This window comes from Lutra lutra, chromosome 14 (genome assembly GCF_902655055.1).
Source record: "Lutra lutra chromosome 14, mLutLut1.2, whole genome shotgun sequence".
Lineage (NCBI taxonomy): Eukaryota > Metazoa > Chordata > Mammalia > Carnivora > Mustelidae > Lutra > Lutra lutra.
In genome coordinates this window covers 13,972,152-13,990,251 of record NC_062291.1, presented here as the reverse complement: position 1 = coordinate 13,990,251, position 18,100 = coordinate 13,972,152, and the positions used below count along the sequence as shown (strand labels likewise).

The 18,100-nt window shown below is 44.6% G+C and overlaps 1 protein-coding gene across 2 annotated transcripts in view; it reads left to right on the top strand.

The window, feature by feature from the left end:
- PAPSS2 (3'-phosphoadenosine 5'-phosphosulfate synthase 2) overlaps positions 1–18,100 on the top strand; it is a 68,980-nt gene that overhangs the window by 23,784 nt on the left and 27,096 nt on the right. For both annotated transcript variants that reach the window (XM_047701727.1, XM_047701726.1), the window contains exon 2: positions 17,444–17,561. In XM_047701727.1, coding sequence (XP_047557683.1) covers positions 17,444–17,561 — 118 coding nt within the window. The remainder of the gene's footprint in view (positions 1–17,443; positions 17,562–18,100) is intronic.

Genomic DNA, 18,100 nt, shown 5'->3' with positions numbered 1-18,100 from the left:
TGTTGGGTGGAATATAGGACTCTTTGTTTTTTGTTTTTTCTTTCTTTTTCCTGCAGGGAGGAATTCTTTTTCCTCCATCGAGCCTTCTCTGGCTATTTGTAGGAAAAGAAATATTAACTCACATTTATGTTTTTGTGATATTCAAGTAGAGGTTACAGATTAACATTAAGAAGAAAGATGAGGGCCCCTGGGTGGCTCAGTGGGTGAGGCTTCTGCCTTTGGCTTGGGTCACGATCCCAGGGTCCTGGGATCGAGCGCTGCATTGGGCTCCCTGGTCGGCGGGAAGTCTGTCTGTCTCTCTCAGTCTGCTTGTGTTCCCTCTCTAGCTGTTTCTCTCTGGCAATTAAATAAATAAAATCTTAAAAAAAAAAATCTCATAGGCCTTTTGTAAAAATTTAAAAAAGACGAATTTCCCAGCCTTGGATCAGGAACAGGGAGTTGAAGACGGAAGTTCAGTTCTCAGCATCTCCAGAGAAGGAAATGGAAGGGCTCGAAGAGGGCCGCCAGTTCCCAAATCCCATCCTCAGTAGGGAGTGAGCTACTCTGCTCCTTCTTCTCTCCCTGACCATTTTAGAACATGGCAGGAATTTGCTGGCTCTTTGGGGAAGTGGTGGCCAGATATTACGCACCCCTTGGGCAAATCACACCCTTTGTTTCCTGCCCTGGAGAATAAGAAGTCATGTTGGCTGCCACCTTCCAAGGTGGACAGAAGTTTCTGTTTGTTCCTTTGAATGACAAAGCTAGGTTAAAACAAAGAAATAAAGTTTCTTCTCAAGACATTTTATTCAGGTTACATGTGCAGGCTGTCCTCTGCAAAACTTCATCCTTCCATCCTTTTCTTCCAGATGCTTCTTTCCACTGTGGAATCTGTGAGCCTTGCCAGTCAGGAGAGAGGCAGTTCTCCAAAAAAAAAAAAAAAAAAGGTGGGGGGCTATTTTACTCATTGCTTAATAGAGGGGGAGGGTGCAGCTACTTGGGATGGTCTGAGCACAGTCTGGGATCCTGAGGTTGACTTCTCTTCCCCCAGTGTCTCCAGACAGCCCTCCCCACACCCAGCTGCACAGCCTCCCCCTTCCACAGCCGCGTCCCTGCCTCCCCTAGCCCACGACCCTGCTCACCACCAGTTTCAAGGTCATGTGTGAAGCCTGCATGTTCCTAATACGGCTCTTAGGGCTTGCTGGGAAAGATGATCTAAACTTTGAAAAATGGTGATGTCTGAAATTTTAGAACGGGTAAAACTCTCATGTCTTGAGATAATGCCTACCATTCTCCCACCCTGCCGTTGTTTCTAGTGGCCAGAACTTTGGAACCAAGACCTTGAAATCACCCTTGCCCTGTGACTGACACCAAGACTTTCCTTTGAAAAGACTTTCGATGGAGAGATTTTAATAAATGGAATATTAAAAAAAAAAGAATGAGGTAAAGAGACATCCTCAGGGTTCAAATGTATATGATAAATTCAAGGCTAGTCCTCATTTTCTAGAAGGAAAGCCCTAGTAGGATGCCAGGTAAAATACAAAACTTCCAGTTATGTTTGACCTTCACATAAACAATAACTTTTCCCCCTCAGTTTTGTTATTTATTTACTTTACTATTTATTTATTTTTAATGGATAACATTATTTATAAATAAATACAATAAACAGCATTAATTAGTTTTAGCTGTACAATGTAGTGATTCAATAATTCTACGCAGGACTCCGTGCTCTTCCTGATACATGTGTTCCAATCCCCTTTATCTATGTCACCCCTCCCCCCTCACTTCCCCTCTGGTAAACGCCAGTTTGTTCTCCACATTTAAGAGCCTGTTTTATGTTTGTCTCTTTTTTTCTTTGTTCATTTGTTTCTTAAATGTAACATATGAGTGAAATCATATGGTATTTTTCTTTCTCTGACTGACTTATTTTGCTTAGCATAACTCCCTGTGGGTCCATCCGTGTCGCCACAGATGGCAAGATTTCATTTTTTTATGGCTGAGTAATATTCCTGTGTGCACGTGCACGCGTGTGTGCGTGTGTGTATGTACGCCACCTCTTCTTTATCCATTCGTCTGTCAATGGACACTAAGGTTGCTTCCAGACCTAGTAGTGGAATTCCTAGTAGTGGATTGTAGGGTAGTTCTATTTTGAATTTTTTTAGGAACTGCCATATTGTTTTCGACAGCAGCTGCACCAGTGTGCATTCCCACCAATGGTGCACAAGGGTTTTTTTTTTCATCAAATCCTCTTCATCACTTGTTATTATTATTTTTTTAATTCTAGCTATTCTGACAGGTACAAGGTTGTATGTATCATGTATCACATGTGGTTTTGATTCCCAATTCCCTGATGATGAGTGATGCTGAGCACCTTTCCATGTGTCTGTTGACCCCACTGTATGTCTCCTTTGGAAAAGCTTCTATTCAGGTCCTCTGTCCATTTTTTAATCAGACTTTTTGAGGGGGCTTTTGAATTGTAAAAGTTACTTAATCTATTTTGGATGTTAACCACTTGTCAGGTATATCTTTTGCAAATATCTTCTCCCATTCACTTGGTTGCCTTATTTTGTTGATGGTTTTCTTCATGGTGCAGAAGGTTTTTATTTTGGTGGAGTCCCAATAGTTGAATTTTGCTTTTATTTCCCTTGCCTCAGGAGACATGTCTAGAAAAGTGTTTCTACAGCTGATGTCAAAGAAATTTCTGCTTACGTTCTCTTCTGGGAGTTTTATGGTTTTAGGTCTCACATTTAGGTCTTTAATCCATCTCGAGTTTATCTTTGCGCTGTAAGGAAGTGGTCCAGTTTCATTCTTTTGCATGTAGCTGTTCAGTTTTCCCAAGACCATTTGTCGAAGAGACTTTCTTTTTCCATTATTTATTCTTGCCTCCTTTGTGATAGACTACTTGACCGTATATGTGTGGGTTTATTTCTGGACTCTCATTTCTGTTCCATTGATCTTTTTGTCTTTTCAGTTTGTTTTTGCTAGGACCACACTGTTTTGATTACCACAGATAAAATACAAGATTCTCCAGTTACGTTTGAATTTCACATAAACAATGAATTAATTTTTGGTATATCCCAAATACTACATGGGACATATGGTATTTTTATTTTTCGAATCTTGCAATTCTGACGAGGTTTTCAATATATCTTCAGCACAGTTTCAATCCCTTAATGTTTTGTGAGTACTTTGCAAATCGTGGTTAGGCTTGGAGGCGGTCTCATAGGCTACAGAGCTGGCCTTGTGTGTGTCTCTTTTGCTGCTGCACCCATAGCTCCTGGCACGTTCTTTGGCATGTAGCTGGTGCTCTGTGAATATTTTTTGAAAAAAATTGAAGAAATAAATGAAGTATGGAGTATGACGGGTTTGTGATCTGTGATGCTTTTGACCTGCGTCAGATGAATACAAGCTCACATGTGTACAAAGACTGTGTGACTAACATAGTCTTCGTTCAGATTTTAATTGGTTAATTTACTGAGTAGACTAGCCACTTAGGTAAAGGAACTGGAATCTAGATACATGAAAGGGTATTTCCACTTCAAAAAGAAGTGATGGTTGAACAGGAAATCATACGTTGTCTTATCTGAGTTTGATGTAATCTATTAAATTATCTGATTTAAAACTGCCCTCCTAGACATAATGTCGCCCACCTTCCTTCATATGCTTGTTTGTTCTAAAGTTCTAATCAAATGAGTTGTATATCTTCAACGTCCTTATTTCTACCGGGGCTGAGTTTGATCAAGGGGAAGATGGATGTATACTAAGTAGTCAGGTGTAACCTGAAGCTTTATAAACCAAAATTATCGTAGGCTTAATCTGCGTTGTTCTTCTAAGGAATTTATATCTCATTATAACACTTTCATTTGCAATAGCACTAAATAAAAAGCTAATTAACATATATTTTTCCAGAATGAGGCATGTGGTGGGCATCTGTGGGGGCACAGACTGTTAAGCATCTGACTCTTGATTTCGGCTCAGGTTGTGATTTCACGGTCATGAGCCCTGTGTCGGGCTCTGTGCTGAGCTGTGCTGAGCTGCTTGAGATTTTCTCTCTCTCTCTGCTCCTCTCCCTGCTCCCACTCATGCATGCGCATGCTCTCCCCCTCTCTGTCAAAAAAAAAATAGGCATGTGGAATTTCTCATTGTCATTACAGTTTTATTATTTTTCAAAATATAATAAAACAGATAAGTGGACTTAATATAATCATAAATTCATCAAATCTCACTATTTGTAGGGACTTGAAATGTACTCCTTACCACGGAGGTTATATATCCTCTCTGTTCTTCAGAGGAAAATCCTTAAGAATTATAGAAACTTCTAAGAAACAAAAACCCAGCCACTCTTTTTCATTCAGACCTTTTGTAAGACTGACCAAAACCACCCTGTATTTCTTTTCTTATTGTTCTTTTCTTGATTGAAGTGATTCTCACATTCAACCCCACCAGCTGTGTCCAAGCCATAGTATAACCAGATAAATTAGAGTCCCAACTGAAAGAGCAGGTGGATGAATTTAACTACATTAAAAACACTCACTCTAGGGTAAGCAACATCATAAGGAAGGTCATAAGTAACACCAATGATGAAGTCAGGGAACAAAGAACCAACGGTAAGATTACTGCAGATATAAAGATCTCCTATAAAACAATTAGGAAAAGACTAAGAATGCAGTAAGAAAAATAGGGGATGGGTATAAATGAAAGTTTAAAAATAAATAAATAAAGCAAATAGAGTCCTAAACATGATAAAAGGTATGCAGCATCACTCAGAATAATAGAAATTCAAAGTATAATCCTATTGAAATACCATTTTTTTTTAATCCATCAGATTAGAAGAAATCTGAAAGTCTTGTTAACATACTCTGTGCCGGTTCCAGACCCTGGAACTCGTGTATTGATGGTGAATGTGTACCTTGGTAGAGTTTCCAGAAACAGATCTTTGGTGGAGGGCAGTTTAGCTCTGTGCATCAGTATTACAAATGACCGTGCTGATTGGCCTGGCGATCCTACTTCTAAGAATTCATCCCATTGACCTATTTTCACATGTGGAAAATGTAGTATATGGTAATTCATTGCTGCATTGTTTGCAGTAGTAAAAAAGTGGAAATGTCTATCAAAGGGGAACTAGGTGAATATATATTATGGTACATCCATACCATGGAAGACTATGCTGGAGTCCTGTGGATAAGAAAACTCTGTAGGGACACCTGGGTGGCTCAGTCAGTTAAGCGGCTGCCTTTGGCTCAGGTCATGATTCCAGGGTCCTGGAATTGAGTCCTGTATTGGGCTCCTTGCTGGGCAGGGAGCCTACTTCTCTCTCTCCCCAACTTGTGCTCTCTCTTGCTCAAATAAATAAAATCTTTTAAAAAAAAGGGAAAAAAAAATCTCTGGATTGATGTGGGAAGATTCACCAAGATAGGTCTGAAAAAGCAAGATGTGGAAATATATGTTGAATCCTCCTTTCCACACTATCTCCAGAGTTTAAGTTTCATTTCTGTTTGCATAAAGAAACCGACAGGATATACAAGGAACCAGTAGAAGGGGTTGCCTGTCTTCAGAGGTAGAAGGGGAGGAGGGTGGAAGCAAGACTCTTCTGGAAACCTTTCTGTGTAATAGTTTGTGAGTCACGTGGATGTTACTTAATGATTCAGTATTAAAAAAGAATGTGTGTGGGTGGACCCAGAAAAATGAGACCGCTTGGACTTTAGGGGGAAACCCAGGGGTCCAGACCAACGTGTGGGTAGAATATGGAAGTATGGGGTGTGCAGGAAGAGAGGAAAAGGTGTACGTGTCCCGGCAGAGGGCCAGCCTGTGTCAGACCTCAAGGGTGAGTGTCAAACCGGGTGAGCAAAGGTGGTTTCTGAGGAGCTTTAGAATGAGCAGTTGGTGCTCAAGACTCCCTGGGGAAGGAGAGGAGAGCAGAGCAGTCCATGTGCCCAGGAACGGATCTGGGGTACAAGCGCCCAGGTAATTCCCAGGAGACAGATCTAAGGAAATATAAGCAGGGGGACCAAGAACAAATGTTTTGAAATAAGCAACACCTGAATTTTCGAGAACGCGGACTGTATCCTCCAGAAAAAAGTGGCTTCTTTTGGGGGGCATGGACGCACGCTTACGTTTTGTCAGCCAGCCCCAAACACAGCTTTGTAAGGAAGCCATGGGCAACTCGTTTGCTCCCTGTGGTCTCAGGACTAAATTGTGCCTTAAGGATCCTCAAAGATTGCTCAACTCGGAATAAGACTTGGATTTGAGATTGTGTGACCCTGGATAATGTACTGAACGTCTTGGAACCTTAGTTTTGCCATCCGTGAAATGGACACAGTGAGGCATGCCATACTCTGAAACTCTTAGTTTCTGTGACACGGAGGGGACTGACCCCTGCAGATGTTTGATTATATATGCTTTAGTTTGTTAGACACAACCGTGCATTTTGTGCATGGGCGAGAGGGCCCTGTGCTGTTTACTGTGTGCTGAGTCAGAAACGCAGAGAAGGAGGAGTTTTTACAGCTGGAAACCAAAGGAGAATGCCCCTGAATTTTGAGGGAAATCGTTAGATTTCTTTCTCAACTCCACGTTTTGTGGCAGGGGAAGACTGAGCAGAGGGAGACCCTAGGGCTGTCTCGATAATCTTAGCTGTTATCAGTCACTTAATTGTTGTTGTTATAATTATTGTATTAGTAATAATGACTCTTAATTATCATTAAGAACAACTGTTTTTCTTACCGTAGCTAACATTTAATGAGGGCTCACCTGTCAGTCAGGCCCTGAGCTGCTTTATGTACATTTCCTCATTCAGTCCTGACAGCCCCATAAGGCAGCAGCTCGTAAGTGCGAGGGTTTGAGAGGTTAAGTCATCGGCTCAGAGTCACGCGGCTGGTGGAGCCACAAACCAGGGGCACTACCAGCCACTGGCCTTGCCCTTCACCTTTATACCATTCTGCATCTTCAAGGAAACATATGTCCAGTCTGTGGAGGTGGGGTGGGAGGCTGGAGTATCTGTCTGTATGGCAATTTAAAAAAAAAAGATTTTATTTATTTATTTGTCAGAGGGAGAGGGTACACAGGCAGGGGGAGAGGGAGAAGTTAAGCAGAGAGCCCGACGTGGGACTCGATCCCAGGATCACAATCTGAGCCGAAGGCAGATGCTTCACTGATGGAGCCACCCAGGCGCCCTTACAGTGATTAAAAAAAAATATATATATATGTATGTATGTATGTATATGTATGTATATATGTATATGCATGTATATTATATATGCATGTATATCATATGTATATATGAGACAGAGAACACGGGGGAAGCAGAGAGAGGGAGGGAATCTTCAGAAACCCACTGAGCATGGAGCCTGTGTGGTGATTTTTAATTAATATTTCTGAATTCATCTGCTAATAGGTGTGCCTACTCCCACCCCCAAGTCTATAACTGTGCCAAGTTCTGAAAAGACTTTTTGCCATTCTTATCATCCATCCTCCCACCCTGGCTGTTCTCTTCTGGGAGTATTTCAGTGCCTAGGTCTCTACCTTCGCCCATAACAGACTTTTGAATAACAAGCCATATTTTACGGACTGTCACGGGTGTGACAAATTAGTTTGAGTGAGAATACTTAATATTCATTCAGCAAACCTGAAACCCCTACAATATTGCAGACACATGGATTCCAGGACAAATGTGGGTAGAGCCAACTGTATAGAGCTCCGGATCTGGGGAAGCAGACAGACATGTCAGTAAATAACCACAATTAACAGGAATTCTCTTAACACAGGTGGGCATTCCCTAGATTTGCCTACATGTTAAAATCCTCTGAGGCACTTTGAAAACCAACCAACCACAGTTTTTTGGGCCTTACCCTAGATCGGAATCTCTTGGCATTGGTCTTGGGAATCTGCATTTTGAACAAACACCTCTTGAGAGTTTTACAGTTAAGTCTGGGAAATGAGCTCTCAGTAGAAACCGGATACTGTAGGGTCACAGGAAGAAGCTAAGTCCGGCTGTGGCTGGGAGGACTAGCTAGAGGCCCCCAGCAGTGTCTAAGCCACACCTTCAGGAGTTGAGTAAGCAGACACCTGGAGAAAAGGACCTTCCAAGCAAGGGCGATGTGGATGGAAGCCTAGAACCATGGAGAAAGGTTGTTGTTTCTGGAATCACGAAAAGGTTCAAGGCCAAGAAGGACAGTAGGTGGGGCTGAGAAAGGTGGTCATGGCCCCAATCTGAGGTCTATGGCCTTTTCTTTTTTTAAAAGATTTTATTTATTTATTTGACAGAAAGATCACAAGTAGACAGAGAGGCAGGCAGAGAGAGGGGGAAGCAGGCTCCCTGCTGAGCACAGAGCCGAATGCAGGGCTCCATCCCACGACCCTGAGATCATGACCTGAGCCAAAGGCAGAGGCTTTAACCCACTGAGCCACCCAGGCGCTCCAAGAGAATTTGATTCCGATGGCAAGGGAGAGGCTGACCCAGTGGGGAGAGAGGCAAGGGGTACTGTCTGAAGGCCATCAGGGGTGTTCCCATCAGCGGTTAGCTAACTGATGGTGGGATGGCTTGAGAGTTATTTCTCAGCCTAAACTGACTTAGTGATAAATTGATTTTTTTTTTTTTTAAAGAGGCAAGGCCCAGTAGGAGGACTCCTAACTTAGAGGATGGAGGTCATTGCAAGTGTCGAGGGCTGTGAGCGGAGGCACGGGAGTGATGACAGGGAGATGGATTCTGTTGTGATCATGCTAAGTTTCAGAGGCTCTAGGGGACCACATGTCCCAGGCATTTGGATATCTGAAGACAGAGATTTGGCAGGCCCACAGGATATTGATGGTGGACAAAATCCTGGGAATAGCTAAGAGCCACTCAGGGCATATGAGGGAAAGGCAGAGGCTGTCTGGGGAAAACGGAAGAACTCTGGCATCTAAGGGCACAGTTTTAAACACTTTGCAAGCAAGTGATTTCTTTAATCTGTTTGAATCGACTGGTGGGCATCAAAGTCCTACTGCAATGGCTTGGAGTCCTGTAATCCTAATAACAACAGTGAGTCTCAAGAAAGGCATTACTCTGGCTCTCTCCCAAGTGCCCTCTGCTTTGTTCTTCCCAGAAATAGATGTCTCTCTGGGTGCACTTTTTTTTTTCCATTTTTTGTTTTGTTTTGTTTTGTTTTTTAAAGTATAGGTTCCATGCCCAGTGTGGAACTCAATTCAGGGCTTGAACTCATGACCCAGAGATCAAGACCCAAACTGATATCAAGAGTCAAGACACTCAACTCACTGAGCCACCCAGGTATCCCTGTCTGGGTGCACGCTTGATGGTTGATGGGGAGACGGTGCCTTCTGATCTCAGTTCCTATCCCTGATTTCTCTTAGTTGAATCATCAAAAATCATCAAAATAGTATACACAAAAGAAGAACTTGAGCTGGGCAGGAAAGACCACACCAAAGTTCGATGATTCTGTTTATCTCAGAGCATGATGGGTTTAGTGACTTTTGTTGTTGTTTTTAAAGATTTTATTTATTTGAGAGAGAGAGAGCAAGTGAGAGAGAGAGTACAAGTTGGAGGAGGGGCAGAGGGACAGGGAGAAGCAGACTCCCCGCTGAGCAGGGAGCCCGATGCAGGACTCTGTCCCAGGGATCATGACCTGAGCTGAAGGCAGACGCTTAATGACTGAGCCACCCAGGTGCCCCTTTAGTGCCCTTTCTTACCCTTAGGAATCCACCTCACTGTACACAGAGTATAGGCAGTGTTACAGATGAATTTTTAATTTAATTGTGCTTATTCAGAGAGTAAGCAAGCTTCCCACGTGCAAGTTTTTTTTGGTATGAAGTTTTCAGAATGGTGATTTCAGGCTATTTCAAGCTGAAGGACTCCTCTAGCTCGTAGTAATACACATTTTCGTTGGCCGTCTTGGAAAAATAGTACAATAATCCATGAGCTTATTCTCAGAAAGTATGTGGCCTGTTCACTTATTCAAGCAATGGGTTGAATGGATGTCCGGTGTCCTTTTACCAGGTTTCAGTGATGCTAGGATTTCAGCACTAGCTGGAACGCACTGGGTCCTGTCAGCTTAACCGAGTCTCCGCAGATAGGGGAAACTCACCAGAAACCATGATCACAGATTGTTTCACACAGGTCTTTGATGCAGATTTCAAAGGCTGTTTTACAAATGCACTTGCGAATGGGAACTCTGTTTATTTTAATGTGCGGGTTGCTTTGCCTCTGCTTTGGAGTCACATCCTGAGAAGATGCAGGGCATGGTGGGTCTCCCTTTAGGAAGACTTGAGCACGTGACCTAAAGGTGCTCAGACCCGAAGTTAGGAATCTGCCGTTTGCTCCAGGGCCGCGAAAGCTGTGTGCCCACGAGGGACAGGAGATTTCTTAAGGACATCGCATCTGTCAATCAGCCAACAGGTTATTTATCACACTTCCTTCAGTCACTCAACAAACATTTACTGATCCCTTAGTAAAGTCCAAGTATTCCACATTTGCTACCTCTTTTTTAATCTTTAATTTTATTTGAGAGCAAGAGAGCAGGGGGAGGAGCAGAGGGAGAGGGACAAGCCGGCAGGGCTCGATCCCAGGACCCTGAGATCATGACCTGACCCGAAGGCAGATGCTTAACTGACAGCTACCCAGGCACCTGGAAAAGAATTTTTAAAGGAAGAGTTTTTACCTTTAAGATTTTAAAACATGTCACAGAGCAACAGCCATCAGAACCATAGGTGACTACCCTAAGAGAAAACTTTCATAGAAGTTCTTAAGAAGGGGCACCTGGGTGGCTCAGTGGGTTAAAGCCTCTGCCTTCAGCTCAGGTCATAATCCCAGGGTCCTGGGATCGAGCCCCACATCGGGCTCTCTGCTCAGCAGGGAGCCTGCTTCCTCCTCTCTCTCTCTGCCTGCCTCTCAGCCTACTTGTGATCTCTGTCTGTCAAATAAATAAATAAAATCTTTAAAAAAAAAAAAAAAGAAGTTCTTAAGAATACATGAATTGCATGTATGGAGGAATTATGAATACGTAAGAATTCTAGAAATAGACTCAAAATATAAAAAAATTTTCAAAGTAATAATAGGGAAGTGAATTGTAATATAATTTGAGATCACAGGATATAATGATGGAAAGAAAGTTGATCCTTATAAGCACACATCATATGCAAATGTCAGATGTAGCAAAAAATTAATATAGTTTAATCATCTCAAAATAGAAGTCTGAAGAACATATTTGGCCCAGCTATAATTAATGACCAAATGGAAGCCATCAAAGACAATAGGAATATTACATATTCTTAAAATACCATTTACTGTGAGGGGCACCTGAGTGGCTTAGTTGTTAAGCGTCTGCCTTTGGCTCAGGTCCTGATCCCAGGGTCCTGGGATCGAGCTCTGCATTGGGCTCCCTGCTCGGTGGAAAGCCTGGTTCCCCCTCACTCACCCCACCTGCTTGTGTTCCCTCTTTTGCTGTGTCTCTCTCTGTCAAATAAATAAATAAAATCTTTAAAAAAATACCATTTAATATGATATATAATATGTAATACATATATGTGATATACAATAGAGTACATATCAAAAGGAAAGCACATGAACAAATAGTATATAATCAATAAAAATTTACTATACAGAATACATAAGAACAAAAATGTATTTTTTTAAAAATTAATTTTTTAAAAATTTCTTTTCAGTGTTCCAGAATTCATTGTTTATGCACCACACCCAGTGCTCCATGCAATATGTGGCCTCCTTAAAACCCACCACCAGGCTCACCCAACCCCCCATCCCCCGCCCGTCCAAAGTCCTCAGTTCCTCAGAGTCCACAGTCTCTCATGGTTCATCCCCCCTTCCGATTTCCCCCCACTCCCTTCTCCTCTCCATCTTTTTAAAAAGTGAATGAGGTCATTGTCCAGATTGTCATTAATTAGTGACAAAAAAAGACAAACTTGCAATTGACATATATAACTTATTACATGGAAATACATGTTCTTCCTAGTAAACTAATCAAGGGGGGAGAAAAACAATAAAATTGCAAACACAACAAATCTAAGTAGTTGGACTAGAGACAAATATAGGGTAGCCTGGTAACTTGGCTTTGTCTTTTTGGGAAATGAGTTGGCCATGCACAATGAGATCTATGAAGCATTCACCACTTTTAATACTAAAGCATTTCATTCTGGGTTCTGTGTCCCAAGGAAATAATCTGAAAGGAAAGAAATACAAATCCACATTGGTAATTATAAAACATTTAAAGCTCCTCATATTAAGTAATGCAAATGACGTGAGAGTGATTTTTTAATTATTTACATCCTTACGTGGTATGGAAAGCATGAATGGGCAGTATCTCCTCTAGTCCCTGCTCCTTGCTCCGGAAGTCGGAAGTCGCACAGCCAGGGCTGGAAGCCAGGAGTTCTGTGCAGTCAGAAGTAAGACCTGGACTGGGTCAGGAAGCCTGGCTCGGGGTCTTCCATCTTCCAGGTTTAGGACTTGGGCCAGCAGTTTCCAGATCTGTAAGTGGGTCTCCGTGCCCAGGCTGCGTAGCTCCCAGGTTTGGAGCTGTCACTGAGATCACGCATGAGAAATGCAGCCCCTGTTAGCCCGTGAGAGCAGTAACCGGAAAAGGCATCTTGAACAGACTCAGGGAGGTTTGGAGCACACTCTGTCCCCACAGACCAGCGACACCAGCAGCCCAGCAGTGCTGAGGGCTGAGTTCAGAGGGACAGAGTGGAGTTGCAGTTGAGCAGTGAAATGCATGTGTTTGTGCTGCGTGGGAGGAGGAGGGTGTAGAAGAATCCGAATCCACTGGCTGGTCTTTTATTGACGATCTTATGCAAAAGTCAGAAAAGCCTTGGAACTCAGGGAAACCCCTGATCTTGCCCATGGGTTTCCTGCTTCCTGTTCCACCGGCACCCTGACTTTCACAACAGCTCTCCCTGTGGCAAATGGCTTGGACTCCGCTCTGGGATGCCCCGCCCGGCAGTGATACCATCCCAGGTCCTTTCCCTCTCTCCCAGTCACGCCAACTGAAGGCCAAGGCTTTCTGCCATCACCTGGCCAGGCTGCCCTGAGTTCCAGAAGCTCCCTGGGCACTCCCCTTCTGCAGTGCCAATGGGAGTAGGGGGTGGGCCTGGCAGGGGCGGCACTGAACCCGTGACAAGGTCCCTTCTCCCAACCCCCAGGAGCACAGGAGGCCGACCTGGGCTAAAGGCCATCCTGCGCTGGTAACTAAGGGCTCCTGACCAAGACAGCATGGGATTGGGGAATCTGGGCTGCAAGGAGGAGGCTGCAAGCTGGCTAAGTGGTGGGTGCACCTCGGAATGGTGTATTTACTGGCTGGACTTTGGGTCAAAGAAGAAGAATTGGAGCAGCAGCGCAAGGATGTCGTGTGTGTGTGTGTGTGTGTGTGTGTGTGTGTGTGTGTGTGTGTGTGTCTCTCTCTCTCTCTCTCTCTCTTTACCCCAGGCAAGGGACTGTCCTGCCCATTGCCTGATTTGCTCATGACCCCACCTCCCCAGACCCGCCTGAGAGCAGAGCCAAGTCCCCTGGATGCTTCTAAATCTAACCGATTTAGACAAATGACCATGATTTCTCCTGACTCCATGAAATGCCACCAGGGCCCATGAGGTTCGACATCTTACTGCATGTTCTGTGGTTTCTCTGATACTTTATGTAGAAGACCATTTTATTTAGTCCTTTCAGCAACCATGTGGGGGAACAGGACGTGGGGGCTCAGTGCTGTTACTTACTTGCCCGGGGTTCCCAGAGCAAGTAAGGCCACAAAGCAAGTTTCAAGTCTAGGTTTGGTTGACTCCAAAAACCCATAGTCATGCTACTCTCAGGCATGCCGGAGGGAGTTTTTCTCGGTCAGTGACCTGGGAAAAGGTAGGGATGTTGGCCAGATTTTGTTTAGAGACCCAGAATAGAAGTATGCCAGCAACTCTCTGGTTTCTGCTAAGTGACAGTGTGAGGTGTGGTGCTGGAGATGTGTGTTCTCTTTATACACACAGGGAAGCAAACTTTTTTTCCCCTTTAACATGTGTTTTGTTTGCCATAGAGAGAATTCTTTTTCTGACAGCTCCTCTCTTTCCAACGCTTAGAACATCATATGCTCTTTAGAAGGGAGTAAAGGTTTCAGCAAAGCAAAGCAAAGTTTTGGCTGCCCTGGCCCTTTGCAGTTCAAATGTCATTCAAAACATCTGCTTCTATTTTTGTTAGCCTTTTGGAGAAAATCAAGGGTAAATAAAAGATAAATAAGAAACAAAATACTTCTGCTGAGCCCGAAAGCCCAGTACCTGGCCTTCCGAAAAGATTTTGTTTGCTTAAACATTGTTGGAATGATAGAAAGCCTGTACAAACACCCATGATGAAGATTCAGCTAATAAAAACCCAAAAAGTTCAGAGGTGCACTCTTAAAAACACTGTAGTGGGAGCTCCTTCCCGTGGATGCTGAATGGTTTTTGAAAATCGAGCCCTTGGTTGGGGACACGGTTTACAAGATCCTTACAAAGTTTCCACAGATTAACAAAGTTTAGAATTTATTCTGGATCTCTGCCTAGAGGAAGGAAAAAAAAATAAACAGCCAAAAGAAAGGGGGGACAAAAAAACGCTCTTTGTGGACAAATGAAGCTCGGGTGGGTGTTCAGTCTCCCAGGTGAGCAAGCCCACCCCTGATGTCAAGTTTGCTGGGATTGGGACCTGAGCCCTTTTTCAGAAAAGGCAGCTGTGTTGAACAAGAGAATTCCACCATGTGAGTCTTGGTATAGATTCTTTTGTTTCCTGGCCTTTTTTTTTTTTTTTTTAACGGCGCCTTTTTTGGTGTGTGGTGAAATTTACATGTAATGAAATGCCCGTCTTATGTATACATTCCGTGAGTTCCAGCCAAGGCAGACACCTGTGCACCTCAAACCCTTATGAAGACAGACAACCCCACTGTCCGTTCAGGACACCTGCTTTTCCAGCAGCAGCGGCGGTGGTGGTGGCAGTGGGTGTCCTTGTGTGTGAGTGGGACTGTGATCTGTTTTCCCATGGATGGTTACTTGGCTCCTGGCAGTTTTTGTCCCTATGAAGCTGCAGACACCTGTTTTCACTTGAGTAAGTGCCTGTGTGTGCATTGCTGACTCGTCGGGGAGGTAAATGTTTACTTTGTAGGGAATCTGCCAGGTTCCTCTCCGGGATGGTTGTCCCACTTTATACCTCTGCTGTCAATCTGAGAGCAAGTCCTTGTTGCCATTAGATTTGGCGATGGTGTCTCGCGTGGGTTTTAATTTGCTTTCTCTTGTGACTAATGACCCCGGCCCTTCATGTGCTTTCTGGCCATTTGTGTATCTTGGTGAAATGCAACTGTCCAGATTTTTGGACAGTTTCTTGTTGAGTCGTGGGTGTTCCTTCTGTATCTTCATGTCATGTCCAGTACGTGTGGGAACCCCTCCACGGGGCGTGGGGTCCCAGTTACTGGGTCTTTTTGCCTGCACTGCCTCAGAATGATGCTGGAGGACCTTCTTCATTTAGCCCTAGATTCCAGGGCCTGGGATGGCCCCTGGCAGGTAGCAGGGGCTCATTTCCACAAGCATTTGCTGAGCAAAGCTGCGGATGACCACATGCACTGACGTTTGGGCCCGATACCCAGACACAGTTTCCTTGAATAAAAAGCAGTGAAGAACAAGGACATAGAGAAAAAGGAAATGTTACCGGTGTTCTTGAGCTATCAATTACACTTGGTCCAAACGACTTGGTATCCCTTCAGGAGACCCGTTCAGCCGGAGGGAATGCTGCTAGAACATCTCCTGAGCTCATCTAATGTGACCTCATTTATGAAGCTTTTAGGGCTTCTCGGGTTCTGTGGAAGGACGATTGGCGCGTCTGGCCCCAGAAGTTTTTGTGACTTCAGCTGCCGATCCCACCTGTGCCTTTAGCACCTCCCTCGGCTCCTGGCAATGCCTCCGGGCTCCCTCGGCTCCTGGCAATGCCCGTCTCCCCTGCCCGGCCTGCGCCTCTGCTGGGCTCCGGGCCTCCCTGGTGGGCTGAGTCCCGCTGGTGAGCGCTGCCTTCCTGATCCCCCAGCGACCAGCAAGGGGCCCCTTCCCCTTGCTCTCGAAGCCATTTTCCCAGCCGTGCCCCAGCCGGCTCCGGCCTCTCCTGTTGGGGTGTACACGCAGTCATCATCCGCATCTGTTGGTGCAGAGAACCCGGCCGTTTACAGAGTAGGTTCCCACCCATCGTCTCCTGTAAGCCCCCGACAGTCCTAGCTGTGTTCCCCATTTTGGGTTTTTTTGTTTTGTCTTTTTCCCCCAAATGAGGGGCCATAAAGAAGTGATTTAATTTGCTCCAGAAATACAAAATGGTCCACATGTGACCCAGAGTTTTCTCTGGGTCTTGCTCAAAGAATATAGATGCTTTTTTCTTTCTTTCTTTCTTTTTTTTTTTTTCCTTTCCTAAGCCTGGTGGGTTTACATGTGCGGTGTTTAAAAGGCTCCCTTAGGTTTTTGCAGTTCAGAGACTGGGATTCCATCTGTCATCAGAAATTCCGGTACAACGCCAAAGACACATAGGAGTTGTTCCCAGCCTTTTTATTTAACCGCTGCGACGGGGTCTCTGCACCCCCTGCCCCCCACCCTTGGATCACACGGTATTTGAGCAATGTCCGCCGGCCACTGTACTGACCGGCTGTGCCACCGTTTTGATTCAGGAGACTCCCAGCATCCGGAGTTTAGGATCAGGGGCAGCCCTTACTGGCTGATTTAATCTCAGCCAAAATATATTCAAGATTCGCATTAGTCTCCAAGACTAATAACTGGCCCATTTCTGTTTCTGCGGGGCTTTCCGAAACACTAAAAGTTCACACACTGACCCTGGGGAAAGTGGAAACTGAGTGTAGAGCTTGGGAAAAAGTGGCCTCACGCGCCGTACCCTGCTCTGGGACTGTGCGTGAAAGACGGTGTCCCTGACTGAGCGCTTTGCTCTGCGATCAGAGCCTCTCCCTGGCTCCTCGGACAGTGGGGCTCAACCGGCCCCTCCCCAGAACTTGCCCAGGGGCTGCATGAACTGGCTTGTGTCCCAGCCACATCTGTAGGATCTGCTGCATGAGCTTATGGAGACAAAGACATTCCCTTAACCGTCCCCCTGAAGGTGCACAGTTTTCAATGTCACAGAACCAAGACTTTGACAGCGTGTCAGTGATTGTCACGTTCAGATTATACTTTCAGAGGGTCATGATGGGTATTCTAAAGGCAGTGTCTTTTTCTGATTTAGTAGAATTAATAAATGTCCCTCTGTGTGCCGGTCACAAAAGAGGAGTTCCAGTTAGGGGTGACTGTTACTGTCCTCCGTTATTTTATTGTTTCTGTATACATATGCATATGTACACTTATTATATGTGTACATACTGTATACGTATCGTATTATAGGTATTTTATATATGTAGACTCTCTATTCTTATATTGTGTTTTTATTACACGTATACGTGTTGTATTGTTTTATTGATGCTGTATTGGGCCTGCTCCTGTTTCGTAGGAGAGCCAGCAGAAGTCCACCAACATCGTCTACCAGGCCCACCACGTGAGCAGGAACAAGAGAGGGCAGGTGGTCGGGACGAGGGGTGGATTCCGAGGATGTACGGTGTGGCTGACAGGTATGCCTTGTTGCTACCTTTTTCTTTTAATTGAAAATTGACATGTGACAAAGAATTTGAAGGAACTCGGAGTGACCTATGGACATGTTTGTTTTAACACGGGGACGAGGCTGAGCGCAGTGGTCGGCCCTCCCTCTGCGGTCAGTGGGAAGGAAGCCTGAGATCGAGGCATGGGACTCCTCTCGTTCTTGGTCCTGTCCTTCGGCAGGACAGGGGCAAGCTCATGAGACCATCCCCTTCCAGCCTGAGGCGAGCCCGTAATTCTCGTGCTTGTGTCTCCTCGCTCGTACTGGTGCTCAGGGTGGGGCTTTCCTAATTTGACAGTGAGCATTTGGCTGTCTGTAAGGTTCTGGATGTCTAGAGTTATTCTTTCTTGTTTTCTGATGTTTTAACGTGGTAGAGGACTATTTCACTTAATTAAAAAAAAACAACAACCTGAAAACATAAGGATCTGCACAAGAAGGAAAACCAGCCTTTTCCACTTAGCTGAGGATTACGAAACAACTCACTCCCATGGAGGTGACCTGATGAATCTCTTC